The sequence below is a fragment of the Chiloscyllium punctatum genome, chromosome 8 (genome assembly GCF_047496795.1).
Source record: "Chiloscyllium punctatum isolate Juve2018m chromosome 8, sChiPun1.3, whole genome shotgun sequence".
Taxonomy (NCBI): Eukaryota; Metazoa; Chordata; class Chondrichthyes; order Orectolobiformes; family Hemiscylliidae; genus Chiloscyllium; species Chiloscyllium punctatum.
This window is the reverse complement of record NC_092746.1, coordinates 125,255,573-125,276,375: the sequence shown is the minus strand read 5'-3', so window position 1 is coordinate 125,276,375 and position 20,803 is coordinate 125,255,573. Positions and strand designations below refer to the sequence as shown.

The 20,803-nt window shown below is 43.6% G+C and overlaps 1 protein-coding gene across 1 annotated transcript in view; it reads right to left on the bottom strand.

Annotated features, from left to right (window-relative positions):
* Positions 1–20,803, bottom strand: part of LOC140480292 (uncharacterized) — a 142,495-nt gene that overhangs the window by 49,819 nt on the left and 71,873 nt on the right. The window contains exons 14-16 of the mRNA XM_072574996.1: positions 17,043–17,081; positions 12,666–12,701; positions 12,450–12,533 (exon numbers count right to left, since the gene is read on the bottom strand). Coding sequence (XP_072431097.1) covers positions 12,450–12,533; positions 12,666–12,701; positions 17,043–17,081 — 159 coding nt within the window. The remainder of the gene's footprint in view (positions 1–12,449; positions 12,534–12,665; positions 12,702–17,042; positions 17,082–20,803) is intronic.

Sequence of the window (20,803 nt, the reverse complement as noted above, 5' to 3'; positions counted from 1 at the left end):
CGTTTAAAAGCTGCAATTGTACTAGCCTCACCACTTCCTCTGGCAGCTCATTCCATACACGCATCACTCTCCGAGTGAAAAAGTTGTCCCTTAGGTCTCTTTTATATCTTTCCCCTCTCACCCTAAACCTATGCCCTCTAGCCCTAGACTCTCCCAACTCAGGGAAAAGACTTTGTCTACTTATCCTATCCATGCCCCTCATTATTTTGTAAACCTCTATGAGGTCACCCTTCAGCCTCCGATGCTACAGGGGAAACAGCCCCAGTCTATTTAACCTCTCCCTATAGCTCAAATTCTCCAAACTTGGCAACATCCTTGTCAATCTTTTCAGAACCCTTTCAAGTTTCACAACATCCTTCCGACAGCAAGGAGACTAGAATTGCACGCAATATTCCAAAAGTGGCTTAACCAATGTCCTGTACAGCCGCAACATGACCTCCCAACTCCTGTACTCAATACTCTGACTAATAAAGGAAAACATACCAAGCACCTTTTTCACTATTATATCCACCTGCGACTACTTTCAAGGAGCTATGAACCTGCACTCCAAGGTCTCTTTGTTCAGCAACACTCCCCAGGACCTTACCATTCAGTGTATAAGTCCTGCCTTGATTTGCTTTCCCAAAATGCAGCACCTCGCATTTATTTAAATTAAATTCCTCCTGCACTCCTCAGCCCATCGACCCATCTGATCAACATCCCGTTGTAATCTGAGGTAACCTTCTTCACTAACCACTACACCTCCAATTTTGGTGTCATCTGCAAACTTACTAACTATACCTCTTATGCTCACATCCAAATCATTTTTATAAATGACAAAAAGTAGTGGACCCCCTACTGATCTTGTGGCACTCCACTGGTCATAGGCCTCCAGTCTGAAAAACAACCCTCCACCACCACCCTCTGTCTTCTACCTTTAAGCCAGTTCTGTATCCAAATAGCTAGTTCTCCCTGTATTCCATGAGATCTACCTTGCTAACCAGCCTCCTATGGGGAACTTTGTCAAATGATTTACTGAAGTCCATATAGATCATGTCTACACTCTGCTCTCATCAATCCTCTTTGTTACTTCTTCAAAAAACTCAATCAAGTTTATGAGACATGATTTCCCACATACATAGCCTTGTTGACCGTCCCTAATCAGTTCTTGCCTTTCCAAATAAATGTACATCCTGTCCCTCAGGATTCCCTCCAACAACTTGCCCAAAACTGACGTCAGGCTCACTGGTATATAGTTCCCTGGCATGTCCTTACCACCTTTCTTAAACAGTGGCACCACGTTTGCCAACCTCCAGTCTTCTGGAACCTCATCTGTGACTATCGATGATACAAATATCTCAGCAAGATCCCACCAATCATTTCCATATCTTCCCACAGAATTCAAGGGTACACCTGATCAGGTCCTGGGGATTTATCTGCTTTTATGCGTTTCAAGTCATCCAGCACTTTTTCCTCTGTAATATGGACATTTTTCAAGCTGTCACCTTCTTTTTCCCTACATTCTATATCTTCCATGTCCTTTTCCACAGTAAACACCGATGCAAAATACTCGTTTAGTACCTCCCCCATCTCCTGCAGCTCCACTCAAAGTCTATAGGGTGAATTTGAATTTGCAGGATTGTATTTGCAGGTACATTCTATTTTGTTCAATCTGCAGGCAGTCAATCCTTGTGGCATTTTATAAATTCCTACTTTGGACATAGAACCAGTCTGACTCAAAGTTGGAATACAGATAGAGTCTATCCAATCACCATTGTCTGAACTGAGATGTCACCTTTTTTTATAAAATCTTAAGTTATCTCGGGAGTGTGACTGAAAGAAGGTCTGGGATTTATACATTAATGAGTCACAACCTGCAACCCATTCTAAAAAATGAAAGACTTAACAGAAATCTAGGTGTGTTCAATATATATCAGTTGCACAACACTATGACCTTTAACTCTAAATTTTGAGTCTTATGATCCTGCCTCACTAGTTACCTCATGGAATAGTGCTCCGAAAGCTAGTACTTCCAAATAAACCTGTTGACTATACCCTGGGTGTTGTGTATTATTAAACTAGAAAGAGTGTAAAAAAGACTTACTATGATGCTACCTGGACTGGAAGATTTGAGTTATAAGACGTTGCATAGGCTGGGACCTTTTTCCTGGAGCATAGGAGACTGAGGGGTGACCTTAAAGAGGTCTACTAAATCATGAGAGGCATAGATAAAGTAGATAGCCGACAGTTTTTCCCCATAGTAGAGGGCATAGATTTAGGGTGCCTGAGGTAGTGGTGGAGGTGAGTAAAAGTTTGTCATTTAAGAAACATTTAGATAGGTACATGGATGGGATATGTAGGGATATAGACAAAATGCACAAAAATGGGACTAGTTTAATTGTGAAAACTAGGTGGCAAAGATAACTTGGGCTGAAGGACCTGTTTCCATTCTGTAAACCCCTACGAATCTATGATCTCTAGACAGTAAATTCCACACTCTAACTGCTCACCGAGTGAAAAGTATTTCTCATATAACCCTTGCTTCTTTTCGACATCACTTGAAAAATATGCTCCCTCATTCTTGTTACTTTTATGAGCAGGAACGGATCAATTAATTGATTCCCTAGATGTGGAAACAGGCCCTTTGGCCCAACAAGTCCACACTGACCCTCTGAGAGTAACCCACACCGACTCATTTCCTTCTGACTAATGCATCTAACACCATGGAAAATTTAGCATGGCTAATTCACCTGATCTGTTCATCTTTGGACTGTGGGAGGAAACCGGAGCACCCAGAGGAAACCCACAGGGAGAATGTGCAAACTCCACAAAGGCAATCGCCCAAGGCTGGAACCGAACCTGGGTCCCTGGTGCTGTGAGGCAGCACTGCTAACCACTGAGCCACCATGCCACTCCCAGTTACTTGTTATTTTCCTTGTTTTTCCTGATTCCCACTGATTTCAATTTTGTGAGGCTCAATTCTTTTTAATGTAAAGGAATGTCTATCTCATCTCTTGAATTGTTTGTTCCTGACCTTATTACAGATTTGGCCCAAGCATAAACCATTGTGACAGAACCCAGGCTGAGCAGGGTGTTTCTCTATAGATGCTACTTGATAGCACGATTCACAATACCTTACAGCACATTTCTAATGCTTGAGAGTAAACTGGTAGAGCAGTAACAGCCAGAATTTGGAAAATCCCAAAGCCTTTTATTTATATATAAGGAGCAAGAGAAAGGGTTGGCCCACTCAAGGAGAAAGGAGGAAAGTAATGCGTGGATTCAGAGAAAATGGGTGAAATACTTAATGAGTACTTTGCATCAGTATTCACTGAGGAGAGGGACATGTTGAGGTTAGGGATACATGTTTGAATACTCCAGGTCAAGTCAGCATAAGGAGGGAGGAAGTGTTGGGTACTCTAAAAGGCATTAAGGTGGACAAGTCCCCAAGAGCAGATGGGATCCATCCCAGGTTACTGAGGGAAGCAAGAGAGGAAATAGCTGGTGCCTTAACAGATATCTTTGTGGCATCCTTGAACATAGTGAGGTTCCGGAGCACTGGAGAATTGTTAACGTTGTCCCCTTGTTTAAGAAGGGTAGCAGGGATATTCCAGGTAATTATAGACCAGTGATCCTGATGTCAGTGGTAGGTAAGCTGCTGGAGAAGATACTGAGGAATAGAATCTATTTACATTTGGAAGAAAATGAGCTTATCAATGACAGACAACATGGTTTTGTGCAGGGAAGGTCATATCTTACCAACTTAATAGAATTATTTGAGGGAGTGACAAGGTTGATTGATGAGGGAAGGACTGTAGACGTCTCATACATGGACTTCAGTAAGGTGTTTGATAAGGTTCCCCATGGTAGGCTGATGGAGAAAGTGAAGTCGCATAAGGTCCAGGGTGTACTAGCTAGATGGATAGAGAACTGGCTGGGCAGCTGGAGACACAGAAGCGTAGTGGAAGGGAGTTTCTCAAAATGGAGAACTGTGACCAGTGGTGTTCCACAGGCATCTGTTTTAGGACCACTGTTGTTTATGATACACATAAATGATTCGGAGGAAGGTATAGGTGGTCTGATTAGCAGGTTTGCAGATACACTAAGATAGGTGGAGTATAGTGAAGGTGACTGTCAGAGAATGCAGCAGAACATAGATAGATTGGAGAGATGGGTGTAGAAATGGCAGCTGGAATTTAATCCGAGCAAATGTGAAGTGATGTATTTTGGAAGATCCAATTCAAGAGTGAACTATACAGTAAATGGAAAAGTCCTGGGCAAAATTGATGCACGGAGAGATCAGGATATTCTGGTGCATTGTTCCCTGAAGGTGGCCACGCAGGTCGATAGAATGGTCAAGAAGGCATACGGCATGCATTCCTTCATTGGACGGGGTATTGAGTACAAGAGTTGGCAGGTCTTATTACAGTTGTAAAAGACTGCTTTGGCTACATTTGGAATACTGCGTACAGTTCTGGTCACCACATTAACAAAAGTACTTGGATGTTTTGGAGAGGGTGCAGAGGAGGTTTACGAGGATGTTGACTGGTGTGGTGGGCGCTAGCTATCAAGAGAGGTTGAGTAGATTTGGATTATTTTCATTAGAAAGACAGAGATCTCCATTAATGATGACCAACTTGACACCAACATTTTTTACAAACCCACCGACTCCCACAGCTACCTGGATTACACCTCTTCCCACCCTACCTCCTGCAAACATTCCATCCCCTATTCCCAATTCCTCCGCATCCGCCGTATCTGGTCCCAGGAGGACCAGTTCCACCACAGAACACACCAGATGGCCTCCTTCTTTAGAGATTGCAATTCTCCTTCCCACGTGGTTAAAGATGCCCTCCAGCGCATCTCGTCCACATCCCGCACCTCCATCCTCAAACCCCACCCCTCCAGCCGTAACAAGGACAGAACCCCCTGGTGCTCACCTTCCACCCGACCAACCTTCACATAAACCAAATCATCCGCCAACAATTCCGCCACCTCCAAACAGACCCCACCACCCGGGATATATTTCCCTCCCCACCCCCTTCCGCCTTCCGCAAAGACCGTTCCCTCCGTGACTACCTGGTCAGGTCCATGCCCCCCTACAACCCACCCTCCCGTCCTGCCACCGCAGGAATTGCAAAACCTGTGCCCACACCTCCTCCCTCACCTCCATCCAAGGCTCCAAAGGAGCCTTCCACATCCAAAGTTTTACCTGCACATTCACCAATATCATTTATTATATCCATTACTCCCAATGCGAGACTGGACCCCTCCGAGCAGAGTGCTTTAGGGAACATCTCTGGGACACCCGCACCAATCAACCCCACCGCCCTGTGGCCCAACATTTCAACTCCCCCTTCCGCTCAGCCGAGGACATGGAGGTCCTGGACCTCTTTCACCGTCGCTCCCTCACCATCCAACGCCTGGAGGAAGAATGCCTCATCTTCTGCCTCGGAACATTTTAACCCCAGGGCATCAATGTTGCCTTCAACAATTTCCTCATTTCCCCTTTCCCCACCTCACCCTAGTTCCAAACTTCCAGCTCAGCACTGTCCCCATGACTTGTCCTACCTGCCTATCTTCTTTTCCACCTATCCACTCCACCATCTTTCCCGCCCCCCTCCACCCCTGACCTATCACCTTCATCCCATCTCCCACTCACCTATTGTACTCTATGCTACCTTCTCCCCACCCCCACCCTCCTCTCATTTATCTCTCCACCCTTCAGGCACTCTGCCTGTATTCCTCATGAAGGGCTTTTGCCTGAAACATCGATTTTACTACTCCTCAGATGCTGGCTATAAGGTTAGCTACATCAGGGGTTCAGAATGTTGTTCACTGTCTTTGCAGCATCCAGTAGTATTTGGCATTTTTTGACATGATGTCGACTAAAACAAATTGGCTGAAGACTTGAATTTAACATATTTGGGACCTCAAGAGTTGGCACTTTTAACTTAAGGTAGCTGCAAGTAGGGGGAGTCAAAAGGTGTGATGATGGAAAAGCATAGCAGGTCAAGCAGCAGCTGAGGAGCAGGAGAATCAATGTTTTGGGCATAAGCACTTCATCAGAAATGTGTAGGGGGAAAGGAGCTGAGAGATAAATATGGGGGTGGGGTGGGGGCGGTGGAAGGTTGGTGGGATAGTAATGGGTGGATGCAGGTGGGAGATAATTGTGATAGGTCGGTGAGGAGGGTGGATAGGTGGGAAGGAAGATGGACAACTAGGACAGGCCAAGAGGGTGGCGCCGAGTTGGAGGGTTGGATCTGGGATGAGGTGGGGGCAGGGGAGATGAGGAAACTGGTGAAGTCAATGTTAATGCTGTATGGATGATGTTCGAGGGGAAAGATGAGGCATTCTTCCTCCTTTTGGCAGGTGGCTTTGATCTGGCAGTGGAGGAGGTCCAGGAGTTTCATGTCTTTGGGGAGTTGAAGTAGTTGGCCACAGGGCACTGGGGTTTTTTGGTGTATGCAGTCTAGAGACATTCCCAAATGGTCCGCAAGTTGGCGTTCTGTCTCCCCAGTGTGGAGGAGACCAATGGATGCAATCAATGAGGTGGGTGGATGTGCAGGAAAATCTTTGCCAGATTTGAAATGATCCTTTAGGGCCTTGGACAGAGGTGAGGAGAGGTGTAGGTGCAGTTTTTACACCTCCATAAGTTTAGCCTGAGAGGGGAAAAATTTAAAAGGGATCTAAGGAGCAACTGTTTCACACAGTGGGTGGTGTGTGTATGGAATGAGCAAACTGAGAAAGTGGTGGAGGCTGGTGCAATTACAACATTTAAAAGACATCTGGATGTGTTTATGAATAGGAAGGTTTATGGAGTTATGGGCAAAATGTTGGCAAATGGGACCAGATTAGTTTAGGATATCTGGTTGGCATGGATGAGTTGGATCAAAGAGTCTGTTTCTGTGCTGTACATCTCTATGATTCTAAGTGCTTCAGCCTTGTGTTTGGATGGGCTGCTCCATCGTTGAGGATGACAATGGTTAATTCACAATGGCATGTGACCAGACTGCAGGTGTCATCTGTTAGCTATGGATCACCAACATGGTCTATTGTTTTTTTTTGTTTATGCTGTTTATCTTAGATGTAGCCTTGTGCTTTCTCTGTGGCAATATCGCAGCCAAACAGAGCCAACCTGTCTTGATGAGAAGCTTTGACAACATGCCTCCATATTTAGCAACATTCTGAGTTGCATTTTCACCAGGTTAGGAAATGGACTTTAGGTACACCGCGTGATGCTACTGGCTTGCAAAGTTCACTATACCAAGATTGAACCCTTGGCTTAATAACAATGGTAGGAAGGGCAGAATGACAAGACCAAGGCAAGTGATTGAGATGTTAGGGGGAGAGCACTTTGGGACCAATGTCCATAAATTCATTATTTTTAATATAATTATGGAAAAGAAGACGCCTGATCAATAAGTTAAAGGCTTAAATTAGGGCAAGTCCAATTTTGAGGACAAAGGACAGAACATTTCAAAAGTGTGGTAGGATTTCAAAAGCGAGATTTCATAAAGCTAGTCCTTTTTTTCCTAAAAGTTGCTCCTTGGCTCAAGGAGACTCTGTCCTTGATTTTCTCAGAGGGGCAATAAACCGGGCCAGGCTTCTTACAGAGATGAAAAGGTTTTTGAGAGGCCTTTTGTTTAACAGATGAGACTTCAGGCCAAAGTGGTCATGCCTTAGAGGTGACCTGTATAAAGAGAGGGGAGTGGTCAGCTCTCCAGCTGACCTGAGCTAAGCAGATTTAGTTCAGTTTGACCTGGTGAGAGGTTCAACAGGGAGCTGTGTGGAAACTCACTCTCTCTCTTTCCCCTTCAACTTCAACCTTATAAGCATGTGTTCCATTTATATTGATTATTAAAGGGAGTTTGCTTATTGGGACTGTTGTGTATATTCGGAAACCATTTTTGTCTAGTTGGATAAGTTGAGTTCTGCAGGGGTTCTTTATTCTGTTCTTTGTGTTTCATTGCATAACTTGGTGAATAAATTTTTGTCTGTTTTAAAATCTAGTAGTCAACCAAGCTATCTTACTCTGGGTAATTTTTCACTGTGCACTTACTGAAACAAATTGCAAACTTATGGTGTGGGGCTGCCTGTTTAAGAATATTTTGAGTGGGCTGCCCTAGTCCATAACAGAGATAATGAGAGTTCAGGGACAGAACGTTCCTGTTAGTGTGAAGGGCAAAGCTGGCAGAAGTGGATGACTAAAGGTATTGAAGTTCTAGTCAAGAAAAAGGAGGCATATGTCAGATTTAAACAGCTGGGGTCAAGTGAATTCCTTGAAAAGTACAGGAGGTGTGGGAGTACACTAAAGAGGGAACTCAGGAAGACAAAAAAGGGAGATAAGATAGATTTGGCAGAAAAGCTAAGGACAATCCAAAGGGATTCTACAAGTATATTAAGGCCAAAAAAAGTAACTGGGGGAAAGAATAACGCCCCTTAGACAATTTCCAGAGGCAAGTCAAGGGCTGGAGCCCAGAGTGGGAGGCTGTCTGAGCCCACGCTGGCCTGGGAGACATCTCCTGGATGTGAGGCCCAGAGGTGAATCCAGGTTAAAGGCCATCATGTGGAGGCAGCAAGGCTTCATGTTCTGAAGCCCAACGGGCGTGACTTAGTAAAACGGACTATAATTGAAAACTTTTATTCTTATTCTAGACTTTGAGTAAGTTGAGCACTTTTAAAATGTTGTACTCCTATGCTAAACCTTTTAGCGTGTTTTGAGAAGATTTGTAACTCAGGTTGAGGTTCTGGATGTAAGTTTGCTCTCTGAGCTGGAAGATTCGTTTTCAGACATTTCGTCAGAATACTAGGTAACATCTTCAGTGAGCCTCCGAATGAAGCACTGGTGATGAAGCCTCCTTTCTATTTATATGCTTGAGGCTTCTAGGCTTGGTGATATCATTTCCTGTGGTGACATCATTTCCTATGAAGGTATCATTTCCTGTTCTTTTTCTCAGGGGGTGGTAAATAGGATCCAAGTCAATGTGTTTGTTGATAGAGTTCCAGCTCAGAGAGCAAATCTACATCCAGCTAAACTCTTTCAATTCTGTATCAAATGCTTAAAGTATCTACACCCAGGTATCCAGTACCTAAAATGGAGGCAAAGGGTTGACATTACAAACTTTTCACTGCAATAATTTGAGTACAAGTGACAATAAAGGCTATTCCATTCTTAAAGATCAATAAGGCCAACAATGTATGGAACCACAGGAAATGTTGAGATCCAAACAAATACTTTGCATCAGTATTTACTGTGGTGAAAGACATGGAAGTTAGGGAACTTGGTGAAATAAATAGTGATCTCTTGGAACGATTGCACATTGTAGAAGAGGATATGCTGAAGATCTTAAAATGCATAACAGTTGTTAAATCCCTATAGCCTGATCAAATGTATACTGGGCAATATTGAAAGCTCGGGGAAGAAATTGCAGGACTCATGACAGAGATATTTATATCATCAACTGCCACAGGTGAGGTGTCGGAAGACTGAATGGTGGCTAATGTTATGCCATTATTTAAGAAACATTGCAAGGAAAAGCCAGCGAGCCATGATTGGTGAGCCTAACATCAGCGGTGGGTACATTGTTGGAAGGGATTCTGACTAACAGGATATACATGTACTTGAATAATTTATTGTCACTTTTTTTTTCAAAAAATGTGAAAAGTGTTTACATCAACATAACACAGTGCTTATATTAACAACAGAAGGCATAGATAACAAAAAGAATTTTAGAAATTAAGACAAAGTCCTTCAATTCATGGCTTCTGAGTCGAGAAAGACAATAATGCTTCAAGACCACCACAACAGGTTGCTGGAATACTGGGCCGCAAGATTCAGGTAAGACAAATCAGAGCAGAACTAACAGTGCTAATAGTAGAGCCCTGAAGAATGCTGTCGAACAGAGACATCCCGGGGTTCAGGTACATATTTTCTTGAAAGTGGCATGACAGGTAGACAGGGTGGTGAAGACAGTGTTTGGCACATTAGGTATAGGAGTTGCGTATAGGGCATTGCGTATAGGAGTTGGGATATCATGTTACGGCCGTACGTGACATTGGTAAGGTTATACTTGGAATACTGCGTACAATATTGGTTGCCCTGCTGTAGGAAGGATATTATTAAACTGGAAAGGGTACAAGGATCTTATCAAGACTGGAGGATTTGTATGAGAAGGAGAGGCTCGACAGGCTGGGAAATGTTTTTTCCCTGGAGTGTAGGAAGCTGAGGGGTGACCTTGTAGAGGTTTATAAAATCATGAGGTGGCATGGATAGGATAAATAGACAAGGTTTTTCCACAGGGTAGGGGACTACAAAACTAGATGGCACAGGGTTAAGGTGAGAGAGAAAAGATTTAAAAGGGACCTGAGGGGTCCGTACAGGGTGGCGCTTATATGGAACAGGTTGCCAGAGGACATAGTAGAGATGGGTTCAACCTAATGGAAGGATGTTGTGAAACTTGAAAGGGTTCAGAAAAGATTTACAAGGATGTTGCCAGGGTTGGAGGATCTGAGTTATAGGGAGAGGTTGAATAGGCTGGAGCTGTTTACCCTGGAGCTTTAGAGGCTGAGGGTTGACCTTTTAGAGGGTTATAAAATCATGAGGGGCATGAATAGGATAAATAGACAAGGTCTTTTCCCTGGTGGTGGGAGAGTCCAAAACTAGAGGTTTAGGGTGAGAGGGAAAAGATATAAACGAGACCTAACGGTTAACTTTTTCACGCAGAAGGTGGTGCGTGTATGGAATGGGCTGCCAGAGGAAGTGGTGGAGACTGGTACAATTACAATATTTAAAATGCATCTGGATGGATATATGAGTAGGAAGGGTTTAGAGGGATATGGGCCAAGTGCTGGCAAATGGGACTGGATTAATCTAGGGTATCTGAACTGCATGGCGGAGCTGGACCAAAGGGTCTGTTTCCGTGCTTGTCATCTCCATGCTCTATGATTCTAAAAGACATTTGGACAGGTTGAGCAGGATATGGACAAATGCAGGCAATTGAGAGTAGTTCAGTTTAGGAAACCTGGTGAGCATGGATGAGTTGGGCGGAATGGTCTGTTTCCATGCTGTATAACTCTATGACTCTAAGAAGTTACAAGCTGTGGTTGAATAAATTTCTGGTGCTGATGGCCCAAGGCATCTCATGTATTTATCTTTTTTGAGCTGGTGGATCCATTCTAAATCTATCCTCTGAAGCACGAATGGTAGTGTCATGCAATAAGAGAGACAACAACCTCAAAGTGTACATGGGAAGTTTGCATCTGTGACAGGTGGATTGATAAAAGTGAAGTCAAATAGGATTTACCTTCTTGTTGATTGCCTCACTACCCTCTGTGGACCAAGTTGGGCATAGTGTCCTTCAGGAATTGACCAGCTTGGCCATTTGTGGTGCTTCTCAGCCACTATTCATGACGTCCATGGAGGTCTCCCACCAAGAATATGCTCTCTAACCCTGTTAGCCTCAGTGCTGCCAAGCTTAACATGGAGGTAAACATGGAGGTATGCTGATTTGTCGATATAGGGTGGCCAGTAGGGGTTAATCAGCAAAGGGCCTCTTGCTTCCACTCAACATGATGCCATGAGAACTAGTGAGATCCAATGTCAATGTTGCGTTGCAAGATGGCAGCAGAGTAGCACTCTCCTGCCGGAGAATCTCTGTTTTGCCAGTTTGTTTTCCTTTCCTTTCTTCCCTTTTCTGTAGTTCCTCTCCCATCCCCGGCACCCCTAGAAAGAATGGAGGAGGTGAGCCCCAGTAGTCTGGGCCCTGGGCCAACCTGGGAGTCAAGACCTGGAGGCAGGCCAGGGGCAGACCATGCTGGCATGGGAAGCTAATCCCACAGGCAAGTCAAGGACCAGGGCCTGCCATGGGAGACAGACTGAGTCCAGGTCAGCCTTGGGAGACAAATCCTGGAGGTGTATAGTGAGCCAGAGGCATTTTAATTCTCCCAAAGGAGCACCTGGTCTCTCTCAAAGTATCCCTGGGTCATACACAAAGGGACACTTTAGGTATCTAAAAGGTTGACCTGGATATCCAGAATACTCCACAAAATTCAGACTTGCTTCCATCAGGTTTAATGTGTGTATCTTGTACTTTAGACACCAAAATTACACTAGCATGGAGGCAGATGCCTCAGTGTGATATGTGTATTCAAAATGCTACTCAGTTCTATTGGCACACATTGAAATCATATGTGCTCTGTTTGGATGTGGAACTCCCAATTTTTGCCACATCTGTAATTTTGCTATGATGGACAGGCTGTTTGCTGTAATGAAAATCCAGACTTCATTTTAAATAATGATGTGACATTAAACCCACTCAACACTTCCCCTTGATTTATTTTTAGATTCTGTCTCTAATATTTACTGGCACACTATTTCTTAACGTTGCACAATAGCAGAACAAGCATTGATCTTAAAAAGGCCTACATTTCTCATTACCATTCTAGCTAAAAATCTAAATGGTATGTACCAGGTTCTGGAGGAGGAGGTGGTGGAGGTGGTGGTGGTGGTGGTGACGCTGCTGCTGCTTCTGCGGCTGCTGGTTGACATGGTGCTGCAGACAGACAAGAACAATCCATGAGCATTGAAAACACTGAACCAAACAGATCAAGCTGAGTGCTGAATAATGTTTTAAAGTTACAAGTAACCTCTGTTTGTCATTTTTTCTTCCTTAAATTGAACTTACCCTCTCTTGCTTTTGCAGCTTCTTCTTCAATTTTCACTGCAGACAGGGGACAGAAACAATCAGCTCACATGAACTACAGACAAGAAGTACAAGTAAAATGAAATTCATGTCAATAATTATTATGAGTGTCCTGTACTTTAAGTCTCCCTCATATTTCACCCAAATGGCCCATCCTTCATGTTCCAATGAACACGTCTGTCTCTCTGTCCAGCTCAACACCGTCCCCATGACCTGTCCTACCTGCTTATCTTCCTTTCCACAATTTACTCCACCCTCCTCTCTGACCTATCACCTTCATCCCCACTCCCATTCACCCATTGTACTCTTTGCTAACTTCCCGCGCCCTCCTCTCTGACCTATCACCTCCATCCCCACCTCCATTCACCTATTGTACTCTATGCTACTTTCACTCCACTCCCACCCCTCTCTCATCTATCTCTCCACTCTGCGGGCACCCTGCCTCTATTCCTGATGAAGGGCTTTTGCCCTAAACGTCGATTTTCCTGCTCCTCGGATGCTGCCTGACTTGCTGTGCTTTTCCAGCACCACTCTAATCTGGTTTCCAGCATCTACAGTCCTTGTTTTTATCTCTGTTTCAGAAGTCAAATAGCTTACTGCAAAATTCCAAAATACTTCATTTTCATTACAGGTCAGTCTTGGAGCAAGGGGAACAAAAGGCCACTTTCTGACAATAATGGTCAGCAAAATATTTATCATCAGCCGTAAGATACAGGAGCAGAATTAGGCCATTCTGCTCATCAACTCTGCTCCACCACTCGATCATGATTGATATGTTTCTCAAACCGATTCTCCTGCGTTCTCCCATAACCCTTGATCCCCTTACTAATCAATGACCTATTTAACTCTGACTTAGAGACACTCAATCTTTAGCCTCCACAGACTTCCATGGCAATGAGTTCCACAGATTCACCACAGCACCCCCACAGCAGGTTTTCCATGATGGTGCAGGTGCTGGAAAGTGTGAGTAACTTAGCAACGGTGATGGGTTCTGGAGCCACCTGGCAAGGCCATCAGGCAGAATGTAGCATTTTTATTGGGAGGAGGGGGGAGCGAAGTAGAAGTGCTTGAATTAATAACCCCACAAGTACTAAATCTCTGTATGACGACTTGGCCAAGTGGAGGAGGGTATGTGCCCACCAGCGTGAAGGTCAGGGAATTGAACCATGATCTCTGAATAAACCTCCACACTCCTTAGTGGGCGGCACGGTGGCACACTGGTTAGCACTGCTGCCTCATAGCGCCAGAGACCCGGGTTCAATTCGCGCCTCAGGCAACTGACTGTGTGGAGTTTGCACATTCTCCCCGTGTCTGCGGGTGCTCCGGTTTCCTCCCACAGTCCAAAACTGTGAAGGTTAGGTGAATTGGCCATGCTAAATTGCCCGTAGTGTTAGGTGAAGGGGTAGACATAGGGGAATGGGTCTGGGTGGATTGCGCTTCAGCGGGTCGGTGCGGACTTATTGGGCTGAGGGGCCTGTTTCCACGCTGTAAGTAATCTAATCATTTTGTATATATCCCATAACCAGAGAAGTAACAAATTAGATTGCCCCTGAAATTGTAAGGACCAAAATAATACTGGCACCATTCTTTCTAATTCATGTGGGTATCACTGGTAACGCCACCATTTGTCCATCCCTAATTGCCCTTGAAAAAGTGGGTTCCCAGGGCCATTTCATAATCACCCTTGAATGTGGACTCACCTGCAGACCAGGAGAAAGTGAGGACTGAAGATGCTGGAGATCAGAGCTGAAAAATGTGTTCCTGGAAAAGCGCAGCAGGTCAGGGAGCATCCAAGGAACAGGAGAATTGACGTTTCGGGCATCAGCCCTTCTTCAGGTTCCTGAAACGTCGATTCTCCTGTTCCTTGGATGCTGCCAGACCTGTTGCGCTTTTCCAGCAACACATTTTCAGCTCTCACCTGCAGACCAGCCCAGGTAAGAGTAGTGGATTTCCTTCTCTACAAGATACTAGTGAAACTGCATGGCTTTTTATTTAAAAATCAGTCATAGTAGATTTGGAATGATGTCATTAAACTGTCTCAGTCATCCACAAAGTAGAACTGAAACGACTCAATTAAGTAAAAATTTTAAGAGTTAATATAGGAGTGATGTTTCCCTAAGATTGAGTATCCGTAAAGGATATCATTGGGAAACAGGTTGAAACTTTCTTTTGCTGTCTTACATCGATATGTCATTTTGTTTATTTTTATTTTCTTCACTTTTTTAAGGAATATTTTGCAGTCTGATGTGCACATGTTCACTGACAAATGACAACCAATAGCAAAAAATGATACTAAAAACTAAACAATTGCGGAAGCTGGAAATCAGAAACAAAAACAAATTGCTCTGTAGTTCTGGCAGCATCCATTGGGAGAAAGCAGAGTTCACATTTTGGGTCCAGTGACTCTTCTTCAGAACTTCAGCTGTACTGAAGAAAGGTCACTGGACCTGAAACATCTGGATATAAGACAGATGTATTGTGATGAAGGTTATTACACAGATTTGACTTTCGAAATGGTGACTAGTGGAACTCTCCAGGTGTCACAGCTGGGACTGCAACTACTCATATTATATAATAACAATCTGGACAAAGGAACTGAGGGCATTGTTGCTAAGTTTGCAGATAACAGAAAGGTAAATGGAGGACAGGTAGCATTGAGGAAGCAAGAAGATTACAGAAAGTCTTGGACAGGCTAAGAGAGTCAACAAAGAAGTGACAGGTGGAATACAGTGTGAGACAATGTGAGATTATGTATTTTGGTCAGAAGAACGGAGGTGTAGGTTAACATAGGATAGTGAAGAATGCATTTAGTATGCTTGCCTTTATTGGTCAGAGTATTCAGTATGGGAGTTGGGAGGTCATGTTGTGGCTATACAGGACATTGGTTAGGCCACTTTTGGTATATTGTGTGCAATTCTGGTCTCCCTCCTATTGGAAGGATGTTGTGAAACTTGAAAGGGTTCGGGAAAGAATTACAAGAATATTGCCAGGGTTGGAGCATTTGAGTTATAAGGAAAAGTTGAATAGGCTGGATCTGTTTTCCCTGGAGCATCGGAGGCTGAGGGGTGACATTATAGAGGTCTATAAAATCATGAGGGTCATGAATAGATTAAATAGGCTCATCTCAGGATGTGGAAGAAGTTTGGAAGGCTCAGAGTGTACTATGCTCATTGTCATTCCCTCAAGAACACATAACAGACAGAGACTTAGGATATCCTGGGACACCACAACAGAATTATGTCATCTGGTAGAGCAGATTTGTGTTCTGAACAATAGTGGTTATCCCATCACAGTGGCTGTCAAGATGACTTGTGCACTTAGGTTTCAATATAATAGGAACAAGGTAAAATTTCCACATTTTGTAGCCAGTACACAATGAACATTGTCAACCCCTGTTGCCATGAGTACAAGTTCAGTTTTGGATGCATCAGCCAGTCTACTTAAAGTACTGGCCATAGAAAGCCCCAATTTAAGAAGAATCCAATTAGGAGGCATTTGGATCGATCACAACAAAACAAGTTTCTTCAACTTGATGATATATTGTGTTCCCAAACGTTCTTCAATATTATTGAAGGATGTAATAAAAGCTGAAAGGTGGACATGGTATTTATGAAGTGCTCAGGTTTAGACCATAAGATTAGGGAGCAGAATTATGCCATTTAGGCCATCAAGTCTGCTCTGCTATATAAACATGGCTGATGTGTTTCTCAACGCCATTCTCCTATCTTCTCCCTGTAACCCATGATCCCCTTACCAATAAAGAAGCTATCTTTGTCTTAGTTAAAAATCACACACCACCAGGTTATAGTCCAACCGGTTTAATTGGAAGCACACTAGCTTTCGGAGCGACGGGAGCGTTGCTCCGAAAGCTAGTGTGCTTCCAATTAAACCTGTTGGACTATAACCTGGTGTTGTGTGATTTTTAACTTTGTATACCCCAGTCCAACATCGGCATCTCCAAATCATGATCTTTGTCTTAAATACACTCAATGACTTGCTCTCCACAGCCTGCAATAGCAATGAGTTCCACAGATTAACCACTCTCTGGCCAAAGAAATTCTTTCTCATCTCTGTTCCAAAGGGTCATACCCTCACTCTGAGGCTATGCCCTCGGATCCTAGTTCCATAAATTAGGAGAAACTATCTTCTCCATGTCCACTCTATCCAGGCCTCACAGTAATCTTTAAGTTTGAATGATCACTATCCCATGCTTCATGAATTCAAGTCAGAATTTTCTTATTCTGTGACATATTTCTTCACAACAATATTTGAAACATCTGTAACATTTTTCAGAAGCATTTTTGGAGAATAAATTTGTCATAATTCAACTGATTTCACCTTTCTCTCAACAAAACTTACAGTTTCGAACCAAACGTTGCTCTTCCCGTTTCAAGAACTCTGTTGATGAGAACATAAGTCAATAAGTGACATTTAAGAGCAAAGTAGTACAGTTGCTGGAAATATAAAACCAAAGATAAAATGCTAAAAATAATCAGCAGGACTGGCATTATCTGTGGAGAGAGGAATCAACAGAGTTAATGCTTAGGGTTGATCACACAATCTTCAGAATCCAAGGATGGGTCACTGACCTGAAACATTTGTCTGTTTTTTTCACTCAAGTCAGTAAGCAGGAATTGTGAAATTTCCCCACTCCCGACACTTATTTCAGGAGAGACTGCCGTGAACTGCAGGCTTATCTTTCCAGGAATCTGGGCGCACGACAAATTCAGGCCCATAAAACCCAAACAATTGTCGGAGGCAACCTGAGAGGCTGCTGAGTTTTGAGGCAGTTTTTTAATCAGCCTGCCTCGGTTCACTTGGATATTGTCTCGGTTGTTTCCTCTCGTTTCAGGCCGTCAATCCTTCACAGTCAAACCCTATTCACTGGCCTCCCATTCCCTATCTATGCCTACTTAGTGCCAAAACATGCACACTGTTCTTCCAATAGCCCTTCGTAGCCCCTTTTCCAACTTAGTGCTGAATTGTGCTAACCCATGACACCCCAGACATCACCCTTTGCCCTTACCCCTCTCTATAATCTCACCAAGTATCGACCTGGGGTTAATCTCAGGACCCATGCTGATGTGAAATAGAATACACTCAGAAATAAAATAGAGTCAGAGAGATGTACAGAGAGAAACACACCCTTCAGTCCAACTCGTCCATGTCGACCAGATAGCCCAACCTAATCTAGTCCCATTTGCCAGTACTTGGCCCATATTCCTCTAAATCCATCCTATGCATAATACCCATCCAAATGCTTTTTAAATGTTGCAGTTGTACTGGCTTCCACCACTTTCTCTGGCAATTCATTCCACATATGCACCACTTTCTGCATGAAAAACTAGCTCTTTAGATCTCTTTTATACTTTCCCCTCTCACCCTAAACCTATGCCCTCTAGTTCTGGACTCCCCCACCCCAGGAAAAAGACCTTGTCTATTTATCCTATTCATACCCCTCATTATTTTATAAACCTCTATGAGGTCACCCCTCTGCCTCCAACGATCCAGGGAAAACAGCCCCAGCCTATTCAGCCTCTCCCTACAGCTCAAATCCGCCAAATCTGGTAAGATCCATGTAAATCTTATCTGAACCCTTTGACGTTTCATAACATCTTTCCAATAGGAAGGAGACCAGAATTGCACACAATATTCCAAAACTGTCCTAACCAACATCCTGTACAGCGGGAACTTGACCTCCCAACTCCTATACTCAATGATCTGGCGAATAAAGGACAGCATATAAAAATCCTTATTCACTCTCCTATCTATCTGCGACCACTTTCAAGGAGCTATAAATCTGCACTCCAAGGTCTCTTTGTTCAGCAACACTCCCTAGAACCTTACCAGTAAATGTATAAGTCCTGCTAAGATTTGCTTTCCCAAAATGCAGCATCTTGCATTTATCTAAATTAAACGCCATCTGCCACTTCTTAGCCCATTGGCCCATCCCGTTGTAATCTGAGGTAACCTTCTTCGCTGTCCACTACACCTCTAACATTGGTGTCATATGCAAAATTACTAACTATACCTCCTCTGATCATATCCAAATCATTTATATAAATGATGAAAAGTAGTGGACACAGCACTGATCCTTTTGGCACTCCATTGGTCACAGGCCTCCAGTCTGAAAAACAACCCTCCACCACCCACCTCTGTCTTCTACCAGTTCTGTATCCAAATGGTGAGTTCTCCTTGTATTCCATGAGATCTAACCTTGGTAACCAGTTTCCCATGGGGAACCTTGTCGAATGCCTCACCGAAGTCCATATAAATCACATCCACCACTCTGCCCTCATCAATCCTCTTTGTTACTTTTTCAAAAAACTCAATCAAGTTCATGAGACATGATTTCCCATGCATAAAGCCATGTTGACTATCCCTGATCAGTCCTTGCCTTTCCTCAGCATTCCCTCCAACAACTTGCCCACCATTGGTGTGAGGCTCAAAGATCTATAGTTCCCTGACTTGTCCTTACCACCTTTATTAAATAATGATACCATGTTAGCCAACCTCCAGTCTTCTGATACCTCACCTGTGATATCGATGATACAAACATCCTAGCAAGGGGCCCAGCAATCACTTCCCTAGCTTCCAACAGAGTTCTAGGGTACACCTGATCAGGTCCTAGGGATTTACCCACCTTTATGCATTTCAGGATATCCAGCCTCTGTAATATGGACGTTTTTCAAGATTCATCTATTTCCCTACATTCTATATCTTGCATATCCTTTTCCACAGTAAATACTAATACAAAAATACTCATTTATTATCTCCCCATCTCCTGAAGCTCCACACAAAGGCTGCCTTGCTGATCTTTGAGGGGCCCTATTCATTCCCTAGTTAACCCTTTGTCCTTAATGTATTTATAAAAGCCTTTTAGGGTTAATCCTTACTTACTTGCCAAAGCTATCTCATGTCCCGTTTTTGCCCTCCTGATTTCTCTATGAAGTATACTTGTACTTCCTTTATACTCTTCTAAGGATTCACTCGATCCCTACTGTCTATACCTGACATATGCTTCCTTCTTTTTCTGAACCAAAACCTCAATTTCTCTAGTCATCCAGCATTCCCTCCACCTACCAGCCTTTCCTTCCACCCTAACAAGAATGCACTGTCTCTGGACTCTCAACTCATTTCTGAAGACTTCCCATTTTCCAGGCACCCCTTTCCCTGCGATCATCTGCTCCCAATCAGCTTTTGAACGTTCTTGCCTAAACTTTTCTTGTACACTCTTAACAAATTCCTCTCCATCTAAAACCTTGACACTATGGCAGTCCCAAACTATGTTTGGAAAGTTAAAATCTACCACCACCACCCTATTATTCTTACAAATAACTGAAATCTTCTCACAAATTTGTTTCTCAATTTCCTGCTGACTATTAGGGGGTCTATAATAAAATCCAATTAGATGATCATCCCTTTCTTATTTCTCAGTTCCACCCAAATAACTTCCCTGAATGTACTTCGGGAATATCCTCCTTAAATAAAGCTGTAATGCTATCCCTTATCAAAAATGCCATTCCCACTCTTCTCTTGCCTCCCTTTCTATCCTTCCTATAGCATTTGATTCCATGAACATTAAGCTGCCAGTCCTGTCCATCCCTGAGCCATATTTCTGTGATTGCTATGATATCCCAGTCACATGTTCCTAATCATGCCTGAAGTTCATCTGCTTTCCCTGTTAGGCCTCTTGCATTGAAATAAAAGCAGTTTAATTTATCAGTCCGACCTTGTTCTCTGCTTTGTTCCTGCCTGCCCTGACTGTTTGACTCGCTTCTGTTCTCAACTGTACCAGCCTCCGATTGATCTCTTTCCTCATCTCTGGGTCCCACCCCTTCCTCCTCCTTACTAGTTTAAATCCTCCCTAGCAGGTCTAGCAAATCTCCCTGCCAGTATATTAGTCCCCTTCCAATTCAGGTGCAATCCATCCTTCTTGTACAGTCACTTCTACCCCAGAAGAGATTCCCATGATCCGAAAATGTGAATCCTTATCCCATACACCAGCTCTTCAGCCACGCATTCATCTGCTCTGTCCTCCTTTTCCTACCCTCACAAGCTCATAGCACCGGGAGCATACTTCTAGTCATTGGTAATGCTACTTTGACAGCACTTAGTGT